This window comes from Muscardinus avellanarius (genome assembly GCF_963383645.1).
Source record: "Muscardinus avellanarius genome assembly, chromosome: 17".
Taxonomy (NCBI): domain Eukaryota; kingdom Metazoa; phylum Chordata; class Mammalia; order Rodentia; family Gliridae; genus Muscardinus; species Muscardinus avellanarius.
In genome coordinates, this window is record NC_137803.1 from 28,564,440 (window position 1) to 28,576,494 (window position 12,055).

Genomic DNA, 12,055 nt, shown 5'->3' on the forward strand with positions numbered 1-12,055 from the left:
AATACTTTCATCCCAGGAATACAAATTTCTACTATGGAGAAAATGCAAAATGAAAACTGTTAGGAACTAATTTATCTGACGCCAACTCTTGAGATGTCTATCAAACATTAAAAAAAATAAAAACAGAAACAAGTCCAAGTCACTCAGTAAGAATTTAGTCTCCTGATTGGTCAATTGGGAATCATAGAAGGACCAGAGAAGGGTTGTGTTGAGGCCCAATGTGGGGAGTTCATTGGAGAAAGAAGACAGGGCGCCATGACTTGGAGGGGCAGCCAATAAAGCCCTGGGAGGTATCAATTAGGTCAAGGTCGACCCACCCTGCCCAGAGGGGATGTGGGTGGAGCCTGAGCATATATATAAAGCCAGAATCTGGGCCTGGGGCTTCACTCTGTTCTTAGAGGGTGCTCTGCACAGGTGCTTCCAGGCTGAGCTCCAGCACTGTGAGGACCTGAGGCAGGAATACCCAGCACTGAGCGGAGACCACCAGCGAGGACCGGGGTGACTGGATCAAGCTCCCAGAACCACCGTTCCGCTGACCAAAGACAAAACAGCGCCCCGAGGAGCCAAGGACACCAGGCTTCGCACAGCACAGGTTGTGCCAGGGACAGTGATGGCGAAGCAGTGGGCGCTGCAATCTGTGCGCAAGCTGCAGGCGCGCCTAGTTGCCACCCAGGACCCCGAGTTGCTGCAGAAATCTTTGAAGATGCTCTCTGCTTTGCCCGTTGCAGCAGACATCCTGGAGGAGACCGGCGTGCACAGGGCAGTCAAGAGGTTGTGCCAGCACCAGCTCGTGGGCCCCTTGGCCAGGGACTTGGCAGACTGCTGGGAAAGGCTGGTTTCTTTGGAGCAAGCACTCCAGGAGTGTGAGTCCCATCAGCGGTATGTTGAGAAGTGCTTGTCCCGAATGCACCCCGTGGATTATCTTCAGGAGGAGATGGAAAGTGACTGGAACACCGTCCTCAAAAGACCTCCTGATAGCCCCAGGAAAGGACAGAAACTGAACCCCAAACTAGCCAAGCGCAGAAAGGTCTCCACTGAAGCGCGGCCAGCAGCCCCACAACTCCTGTTCCCAGGAGAGCAGGTCCACTCTAGTGCTCCTCCTGCCCAGGAGTGGGGGTCCTGCCTGCAAATCCACCAGGAAGCCTTGTCTTCCTCCCTGAAAGAGGAGGAGGTTGTGTCTCCTGGACGCAGAATCCATGCTAGGATGCCAGTATTTGCTGGTTCCAAACGGCTCTCCCACCTCCCCAAGACCACCTTGAACCCGCGGGACATGCAGCATCTGCCCAAGAGCATAAACGACCTCTTGGGTGGGGGAATAGGCCCGTATTCTGCGCTTGAAACCAGGCTGGAGAAGTGCACTCCTGATGAGCTCTGTCACCCCAAGAAACACCATCAAGCAGCAGTGGGAGGAACAGACGAGCTCTGGAAAGGGCGCTGTCTCAAGGACCATAAGGGAGAGAAGCCCCAGGAGCAGGAGTCCTGGAGGGAGATGTACCAGCGGCTGCAGGATGCCCGGGAGCAGCGACTCCAGGGCCTGACCCAGACGATCCAATCTGCACAGGCCCAGAAGCGCCAAGGCCGGAGAACCAAGATGATTGTTTTCAGCTCTGTGGGCAAGTCGCCATGGCAGGTGCCAGGGGGACAGGAGAATGTGCGCATCCCAGGAGCAGCCACACACACCACTGAAAATGGCCAGATCCCCTCCGGCAGTGACTCCAACCCCCCAGGCAACAGGCACACTGGGGCCGCTCCCAACTCTGCCAGGCCTCCTTTGGCGCCACTGCTCAACACAAAGAAACCCACTGCTAAGAAAATGGGCGCGCTCATGGCCAAGACATTGAAGGATTACAAGAAGATCCTCTCCCGGAAGTGAACTGAGGCCCTGACTGGGACAGGGAACTGCCAAGGAGGCTTCAGGGTACAGACTGGACATGGAGTCCTGCGGGAGGTCAGCGTGCACTCTGCTTTCCCATGGCGACAAAAGGCCTTTCCGTTTCTGTACTTAATTTGTCTCCTGTGTCTCCTCCATTTCTCTAGTTAATTTGCCTCTTCAGAGCAATTGTATTGTATAGCTTCATTGTTTTTATAATAATAAAGTACTTAATAAAAGTGTGTTCTAGAGCAAGCTCTGTTGGTACACTCTCATCATCCAGTCCTGAGGCTGAGACAAGAGGATTGAGGATTGGTGGACAGTCAGACAATTAGTGAGGACCTCTGCCACATACTGAGAACTATTTTGAAATAAAATATAAAATAGGCCTGAGGGTGTAGCCCAGAGGTAGAAGGCCCCTGGTTTTCATCCTTAGCACTGGGGGAAAAAAAACAAAAAAAACAAAAACAAAAAAACACCTAGGTCTAAAAAGGCTGAGACAAGTGGATTGCAGATTGTTGGAGAGTCTCAGATACTTAGTGTGGACTTCTGCACTTAGTGAGAACTTGTTTCAAAATAAAGAATTAAAAATAGGCTGGGCTTGTAGCTTGGAGGTAAAATTCTCTGCGTTCCATACCCAGTACAGTAAAAAAAAAAATAGTAATAAAAATGGTATTTTGTTCTTATCACGAAGTAATTAAATTCTACCTAGAAGAGAGACCAAGCAGTTAGTTAAAAGACTAAAACGTTTGCAGCCAAGCAGGGCGCCATACGCTTATAATTAGCACTTGGGAGGCTGAGGCAGGAGGAACCCACTGGTTGGCAGCCAGCCCCAACTACTTAGTGAGGGCCTCAACAACTTAGGGAGACCCTGTTTCCAAAAAAAAGCATAAATAGGTCTAAGATATAGTCTGGATGTGGAAAAAGGCCCTGGGTTCCACCCTCAGGACCACAAAGAAACAAACATAAAAAGATTAAGATGTTGGAGTATAAAACATAAATTCAAACTTGGACAACATGTAGGAAAGAAGTTGCCCCAAATATACTGAGGGGGGAGGACTGAGTGAGCTCAGGTGTTCAAGGTAAATTTGATTAACAGAGGGAGACGCCACATAAAAACACACTAACAAAAATAGCAGTACAGAATTGGTTCTTAAACAATCTTTATGAGAGTTCCCATGGATACAATAGAAATATATTTTAGAAGAGATGTTTCAGACCTCTGAAATAACAGGGTCAGAGAAATAAGGAATATTCTAAATTGACAATGTCCCTCATTCATGTAGATGTCTCTAACTCTTAACAAACATTAGTCAAGGTTTCAGCAATATCTGTTTTGCCATTCAGTGCATCCCAACAATCAGGCAAGGCTGGTTTACTAGGAGAGATTCAAGGAATAGAGTGAATGGATCTTGTTACATAATAAATTCTATGATGAATTTCTCAAATGCTGAAATAGGTTTGAAAAACGTACTGTTTTGAAAAAGTACTGAATAGGGTAAAACCAGGACTGGGGAAGAGAACAAGTCTACGTTATGTCTCTATGAGGAGGTTTCACTGTCGGTGTCAGATTGATGCATATGGAAGAAAGTAGAGTGCGGGTGTGGCACATGGAGGGACATACGTCAAGTGCTGTGTGCATGTATGTTTGCACTTTTGAACTCACTATGATGGGCATGAAACCGACAAAAGTGTTTTTACACAACGCTGGGGTTGAGTGTGTCGCTAATGCTCAAGTCAGGGCAACTTCATCTCCAATGCAGCAGCGCTGGAGCAGGGGCTTCATGGGAGAAATGTGACCTGGTGGGCTCAGCATCCTAGAGAGAGAGGAATGTTACCTACTTGCTGTGTTCCTAAAGTGAGTTTGGACCTGGGTGGGATAGCTCATGCTTTAATCCCAGGATCTCGAGGCTGACACGGGATGATCACAGGTTGGAGGCCTGCACAGCTGACCTTAGAAAGATATCATTTCCAGATAAGAAATTAAATGTGTTGGGAGTGTACTTCAGAGGTAGCACACTGTAAATGTTATTCTTCTGTCAAACATAAACACACAGACACGAAAATAATTTAACAGTGCCACTCCAATTAGAATGAGTAACAGACAAAACATGAAGTCCAAAAATACAATTAAGCCACTTACGGTGTCATCCAAAAGATTTACAAAACAAAAAAATAAAAAATATATCACAGTGAGTGTCAAAAGATACAAACATGCATGCACACAGCACTTGATATGTTTCTCTCCATCTACATAAACCACACTCTACATTCTTCCATCTGCATAAAACCTACACTGACAGTGAAACCCCCTATAGAGAATTAACTTTGAATTGTTCCCTTCTTCATTCCTGGCATACTATTTGCAAAGTCATATCTGCATTTGAGAATGTGACCACAGAATTTATTTTGAACCAGATGTATTCACTCTATCACTTGATCTCCCAGTAAACCAGCCTTATCTTCTTATTGGGATGCACTGAGTGGCCATATCGCCATTGCTGATTCCCTTGGCTATGAGGTTGTTAACAGGTATAGATACCTATATGAATGAGGGACATTGTCATATTAGAATATTACCTTTTTTCCTGACCCTGTTAGTTCAGAGGTCTGAAACATCATTTGTTTCATTTGTTCCTATTGGATTGATTATACACTTGTAAATGATACAGTTACAATAGTTTTTTCTAAAGTGTTCTCAGAGTTTTGATATCTGGAGTTCCCTGTGGAAATCACATGTGGATGTGTGAGTACAGAAGAGTCTTTGGTCTACTTTGGGGATTTTGTTTGTTTCTTCCTTTGAGATGAGGCTCCCAGATTGTCCAGGCTAATCTGAAAAATGTATGCTGCATCCAGCCTCCCACAGCAGCCGCCCTTATAGCGGGGATCACAAGCACATGTCAGGAGCTCCGCTGGTTTTCTATTTTGGAAACACAAGGGCTTTCTATCACTGAGCTACTTTCCCAAACCTTTTGTTTTTAATCATTTTGAAACAATGCCTTGCCAGGTAGCCAAAGCTGCCACCAAAACTGTGATCCTTCAGTCTCTGCCTCCTGAGTACAGAAAAAAAAGAAGTGTGAACCACCATGTTTGGCACTGATAGATATATTTTTTTATTTTTTTGTTTTGTAAATCTTTTGGAAGAATTCTGTAGCTCCACGGGGTCATGGGTGGCAGCTAGACACACCTGCAGCTTGCGCACGGTTACAGTGACCGCTGCCTCGCCATCACTGTCCCTGGCTCGTCTTCTTGGTGATGTTCTGGTGTCACTAGCTTGGGAGGTCTCAGTCCTGTCCTCTCTAGAGTAGGACAGTGTTTCAGAGAACTCAGTCCGGTCACCCCGGTCCTCGCAGTGGTCGCTGAGCAGTGCTGGGTTGTCCTGCCTCAGGTCCTCTCAGTGCTGGAGCTCAGCCTGGAAGCATCTGTACAGTGCACCCTGTAGGACAGAATGAGGCCCCAGGGCCAAAGCCTGCCTTATCTAAACTCAGGCTCCACCCATATCCCTCAGGGCATGTTGGGTGGACCCCGCCCTAATTGACACCTGTCAGGGCTTCACTGGCCCAAATCCTCCCTGGGCACTCTGCATACCAGTCCCATTGACTGCTCCACACTGGACCTCAAAACAGCCTTCTATGGTCTATTTTTCCCTTTTGATAGATGAGAAGACTTACTACTTGCTCATGGTTGTACTTTCTCATTCTTTTAGGTTTGAAGGGTACGTCTAGTCTCGGTCTCACTCAGATTGAGTAGCCTCTGACACTTATTATTTTTCATAGTCTCAGTAGTAGAAGTCCCCTGTCCAGCTTTGCAAGTATTTCCTACAGAGGCATGAGTTACAGTTTACCAATCAAGCTTAACGAAATGATGCGGGAGAAGAAGCAAATAAGCAAACTACTTAGCAACCTGGGGAGACACGGCTTGAAGAGGAATTAAAAGAGAGAGAGAGAGAGAGAGAGAGAGAGAGAGAGAGAGAGAGAGAGAGAGAGAGAAAACCAGCTTTGGGTGTAGATTCCTGTTAGATTTTCCCTTATTTCCAATACCAAAAAAATAAAGAGGGATTGAGAGACAGAGAGAGAGGGAGAGAAAGACAAAATAAATCTACCTTTCACTTTAAAATAGCCCAGGGTGAAACCAACTGGGAGGGCAAAAACCTACAGAACAAGAAGCGTGGACTCCTTTCCAATGCATTGTCATTACAGAAGAAAATACAGCCACATACCATGTGATAACACAGGTTTTGATAGATTTTGTCTTTAGCCAGTATCACGGGATGCTACTTCATAGCGCTTACACAAAAGCAAAATGGCTACACTGACTTTGAGAGGGATCTCATGATACCAGTGTCCTATGTGCATGGAATGAATATAGAGCCACAGAAAGAGATCAAAGAGGATAAAAGATTATACCTTACTAAACACCTTACAGATCTGGGTGGTAAAAATATGGCAATTAGATTTTGTGTAACATCTTACAATATATAATGCCGTGATTTCACTTGACTTGTGAAAATACAACTCATGACTATCTTAGAAATACTTTCATCCCAGTAATACAAATTTCTACTATGGAGAAAATGCAAAATGAAAACTGTTAGGAACTAATTTATCTGACGCCAAAACTTGAGATATTTATCAAACATTAAAAAAAAAAAAGAAACAAGTCCAAGTCACTCAGTAAGAATTTAGTCTCCTGACTGGTCAATTGGGAATCATAGAAGGACCAGAGAAGGGTTGTGTTGAGGCCCCATGTGGGGAGTTCATTGGAGAAGGAAGACAGGGCGCCATGACTGGGAGGGGCAGCCAATAAAGCCCTGGGAGGTATCAATTAGTTCAAGGTCGACCCACCCTGCCCAGAGGGGATGTGGGTGGAGCCTGAGCATATATATAAGGCCAGAATCTGGGCCTGGGGCTTCACTCTGTTCTTAGAGGGTGCTCTGCACAGGTGCTTCCAGGCTGAGCTCCAGCACTGTGAGGACCTGAGGCAGGAACACCCAGCACTGAGCGGAGACCACCAGCGAGGACCGGGGTGACTGGATCAAGCTCCAGAACCACTGTTCCGCTGACCCCAGACAAAACAGCCAAGGTCACCAGACATCGCAGAGCACAGGTCGTGCCAGGGACAGTGATGGCGAAGCAGTGGGCGCTGCGATCTGTATGCAAGCTGCAGGTGCGCCTAGTTGCCACCCATGACCCCGAGTCATGCAGCAGCGCTGGAGGAGGGGCTTCATGGGAGAAATGTGGCCTGGTGGGCTCAGCATCCCAGGGAGAGAGGAAATTTACCTACTTGCTCTGTTCCTAAAGTGAGTTTGCACCTGGGTGGGATAGCTTCTGCTTTAATCCCAGGATGTGGAGGTGAGACAGGATGATCACAGGTTAGGGACCAACACAGGAGGACTTAGAGAGATCCTGTTTTAAGAAAGAATGTGCTGGGAGTGCAATTCAGTAGTTGGACACTTCAGGGTTCAATATTCAGTAATGCAAACACACACACATGCCAAGACATCCTGCTGCCTCGGCATCTATGTGTTGAGAACCCCCACTCCACATAGTAATCGGCAAGAAAGCCCCGAGAGGCAGGTATCGTCTCTGGCCAAAGCCCCCCAACTTATAGATACCCTTCACTCTTATTCCTTTTAACTTTCTATATGAATTGCTCCAGTGATGTGATTTATAAAACTGAGTCAGTGAAGATGAACACTCTAATAATCTGTCCAAGCGTCCTTGGCTCTGCTCAACAATAATGAGAAACTGGCCAGAATTCGGGTACTGTGATAAGCACCCCAGCTGCAGCAACCACAAATGGCCTCCAACCTTCATCGTTAACTCTGGCAAATCCTGCCAAGAGACAGAGAAAAACCTTGTGTGTGACCTTAAAGAAACAACTTAGCTGCCCAAATACAATAGACCCAAAGAAAAAGACTGTTAACTTTTACCTCAGTGTGAGCACTCCAGGAGACAGAAAAAATGGCCGCATAGTTAGAAATGAATATGACAGAATAAAGGACAGACATTCTAAATATATGTATGTATGAAGGAAAAGAAATACCGTAAGAGTAAGAAAAGCATTTTTGCATGAAAAAGAGCTTATCATAAGAAAGTCCCAACTGGAAAAGAAAGAAATTAGAAGGTTAAAAGCAGGTTGCAAAGAGTTTGTGACAGGGAAGTGAATTATTAAAGATAAGTGGATTCTTTTAATAGGCTTGTTGAATGTTCAGCAGTTAAGGAAATGCATCTGACAATTGAAACTGGGAAACTTGTGGTGTTGTTTGTGGTATTTTGTCTGCCAAACTGTGTTGTGAGTATGCTTAAGCTTTCAGATTCAGAAGATAAGATGCCAATACCTGAATTACCAAATCTCCCCACACTTGTTATATGAACTGAGCCCAAAAGATGGAAAGTTCCAGGAAGGGTTAAAAGAAGATTCCCCCAAGAAGTTTCCAAGCCTTGGCTATTCCTGTCTACTCTGGGAGGCTACCACCTGCAACTGCTTATCTGCAAGACCTTGGAGAGAAACAGAAGTTAATTCTTCAAAGGCCAACAGCCAGCTGAAGGACCCCCGCCCCCCTTTCTCTTAACTTTACTGGTGAAGTGTATAAATTTCTTGGGTTTTTCATAATAAAGTGTCATTGGCTCAAGAAGCCTTTGTCCACCTCAGGTCCTTTTTCCAAAGCGTCGTGACTAAAAACTTAAAGAATTCATAGAGGGGAAAGGACCGCTGCAGATAAGGATCTGCAGAACGCCGCCTGCCTTTTGACCCATCTTTCTGAGGCCCCCGACCGCTAGTGGACTTGCCCCCCACAGAACTGAGCTAGTCGGTAACACACACATACACACACACACACACACACACACACACACACATACACACACTACAATGTTACCCAAAGAAATATTAGTTATAGACACAAAATAAAGTTTAAAAATGAGGAGACCACTTATAATGGTATACAATTTATTTACAGAGCCACAGGTATTCAAGCTAGCCCAGTTAACATAGTGTGATCCTATCTCAGAAATTACACAAATGACTCAATACATCCACAGGGGACATCCAATGGGGCTTCACATGAACTCCAGATACTAAACGCATAGAACACTTTATGTATTTATTCATTGACTTTTGTGGCAAGTCGATGGAACCCAGTACCATTATGCCCCTGAGCTACACCCCGGCCCTATTTTACTCATTATATTGAAAAAGGGTCTCACCAGGTTGTGGAGAGTCGCACAGGCTGCTGAGGCTGGCTATGAACCGCGAACCTCCTGTCTCAGCTTCCTAAGTATTTGGAATAAAAGCATGTGCCACAGTGCCCAGCTCTCTAGGAACACTTGAGGAAACTGTTGTAACAATCCTATCCTGTTTACAATAGTATGAAACATTCTCATATGGATACATATAACAAAAGGCACTACAGTCCCCTTACTTGATAAAGACATAAAAAATTCCATGCCGGTGTTATTCATTAATACTGATAAAAGGCTGAAGTTTGGTGACATCTGCCTGGATCTCCAACTTAGGAGGCAGAGACAGACGCAGGTTCAAGACAAGTCTAGGAACTTGAATGACTCAGCAACCCAAGAAACCAAAACAAAAATATATAAAAGGCTGGTGTCAGTGCTTCAGATAGGATTTCTCTGTGTTCAATCCTCAGGTCCATAAATAAATAAATAAATAAACACAAAAATCCATAAATAAGTAAATTATCGAAAGATGCTTCATCATCTAAAATGGCATATAAGGTGCATAATGTTACACCTCTCTTTTCCTACCAGAATAGCAAAGAAGAAAGGTGAAAACTTGCTGTGTTAGCCTAGATGATCATACATTCTTTGTAGATTTATGAATTGATACAATTTCACTCTAAGTTTATAGGTTAAAGAAAATACAATTTTTTTCTGCTACTGGTGATTGGACCCATGGTGTTCTCCCTCCAGTTACAGTCCCGTCACTGTGCCACCTGGTCACACATCTACATGCAACAACCTTCCGTGGTCCCAGAGCATCCAGACCCTCATCTGGATATGCAAATGCCTCTCCAGTTTCATCTCATCCTTTCTTACAATTCCTTTTAAACAGAACCACCACTTTATTTTTTTTAATACTTTTATTGGCCAGCCGTGGTGGCACACGCTTGTAATCCCAGCATTTGGGAGGCTGAGACAGGAGGATGGTGGTTTGTGGACAGCCTCAGCTAATTAGTGAGGCCTTTTGCAACTCAGTGATCCCTGTTTCAAAATAAAGAATCAAAAGTAGGGCAGGGTGTGTAGCTCATAGGTACAATGCCCCTGGGTTCTATCCCCAGTATCTCAATAAAGTGAAATAAAATAAAATACTTTTGTTGGTGTATTCTTGCAGTCTTACGTCATAAAGCAGTTCGTAGTGTTGGTGACAATCATGTACACAGCGCTTGGTGCACTTTCCCCAGGCTCCCTCCCCACCCCCTTCTCACATGGGATATTCAGGTTGACTGAGATTGACAGGGATATTCTACTGGAGAGCACCACTCCAGAAAGAAGCAGCGGAGACAACGCCGGGGTCTGCACTGGAACCTGAGGTCCTCGAAGGCTCCTGTGCAGGACTGCGGCCTGCGCCGCCAAGGCCAGCTCAAGAGGCATTTTCTCTCCGTGTCTCCGTTTTTCTCAGGAGGCTCCTGCCAGCTGGACTTGCTGGGCCAGGGCAGGGCTTCTCAGCCGTCACCACTGGCATCTGGGGACAGAGAATTCCTTGTTGGAGAGTCTGTCCTGTGCACATTTGAAGATTCCCAGCCTCTCTCCCCTGGATGCCAGTAGCACTCCCCAAACATAACCACAAACATCCTCAGGCTTTGCCAATGGCCACAGGAGGGCAGAGTCACCCCTGATCAGAAGCACAGGCGGGAGCCTAATGAACAGGTCCTGCAATTAGTAGCACTAAAATGGCAGTTTATTACTTCCTAAGCTATTAATACCATATGAGAAATAAGAACTTCTGTTTTCTAGGAAACTTGTATTTCTCTCTTCTTATAAAAATCTCATTGAAACTTTATGCTTTCTTTCCCCTCCTTCTTCCTTTCTTTCTTTCTTTCTCTTTCTTTCTTTCTTTCTTTCTTTCTTTCTTCTTTCTTTCTTTCTTTCTTTCTTTCTTTCTTTCTTTCTTTCTTTCTTTCCTTTTTTCTTTCTTTCTTTCCTGCACTGGAAATTGAACCCAAGTGCATCAGATTTATACTCTAAGCCATTTTATTGATTAATTGATTGATTGATTGTGGTACTGAGCACCCCCAGTACCCTGGGGCTTTTTCTTCCTCCAGGCCATACTCCCTGACCAATTGTACACTTTATTTGGAAACAGGGTCTCACTAAGTTGCTGAGAACGTCAGTAAGTAGCAGAGGCTGCTTCGACCTGTGCGATCCTCCTGGCTCAGCCTCCCAAGCACTGGGATTACAAGCGTGCGCCACCACGCCCGGCTGCCATTTTTATTTTTTATATTGAAACAGAATCTCACGAGGTTGCTTTGATTACAAGCTCGTGCCCCCACTCTCGGACACCATATGGCCTCCTTTCTCTTTAAAAATAATTTTTAAAGTTTTGTTATTTCACTAGGTGGGTGCAGTGACCCATTCCTTAATCACAGTACTTAGGAGGCTGAGACAGGAGACTCACAGATTCAAGGCCAGCCTCAGCAGTTTAGTGAGACTCTGTTTCAAAATGAAATATAAACTGAGCTGGGAGTATAGCTCAGCAATAGGATACCCTTAGGTACAATCCTTAGTACCCGCAATATACATATATATGCACAAATTATAAGTATTATTATGTATGGTCGATGCAATATTTAACAGTGTATCATATTAATAAAATTATACATTGATAATGGTATTAATATTTTACATTAATTATATAAATAATACATTCTATATTTTATCTATTATTGACTATATGTATTATATGTTATCATAAAATATATTAAGTTCTGAAAAATTATCTGGAGCTGGGCATAATGACACATCCCTGTAATCTCAGTACATTGGGAGGCCATTTTAGGAGGACTGCACGTTGGAGGCCAGCCTCAGCAACTTAGTGAGACTCTGTTTCAAGAGACAAAACCTCAGAGCCGAGCGTGGTGATGCAAACTGATAATCCCAGCATTCTGGAGGCTGAGACCGGAGGATCGTGGTGCGCAGACAGCCTCAGCTACTTTGGCCCTCC

The 12,055-nt window shown here is 44.8% G+C and overlaps 1 protein-coding gene across 1 annotated transcript; it reads left to right on the forward strand.

Annotated features, from left to right (window-relative positions):
- Positions 1-610: 610 nt before the first annotated feature.
- Positions 611-1,873, forward strand: LOC308276094 (elongin-A3-like; the record flags this gene model as incomplete). Its single annotated transcript, XM_080714689.1, has 1 exon — positions 611-1,873. One exon carries the CDS (start codon positions 611-613, stop codon positions 1,871-1,873), a length of 1,263 nt encoding a protein of 420 aa, XP_080570815.1.
- Positions 1,874-12,055: the final 10,182 nt, after the last annotated feature.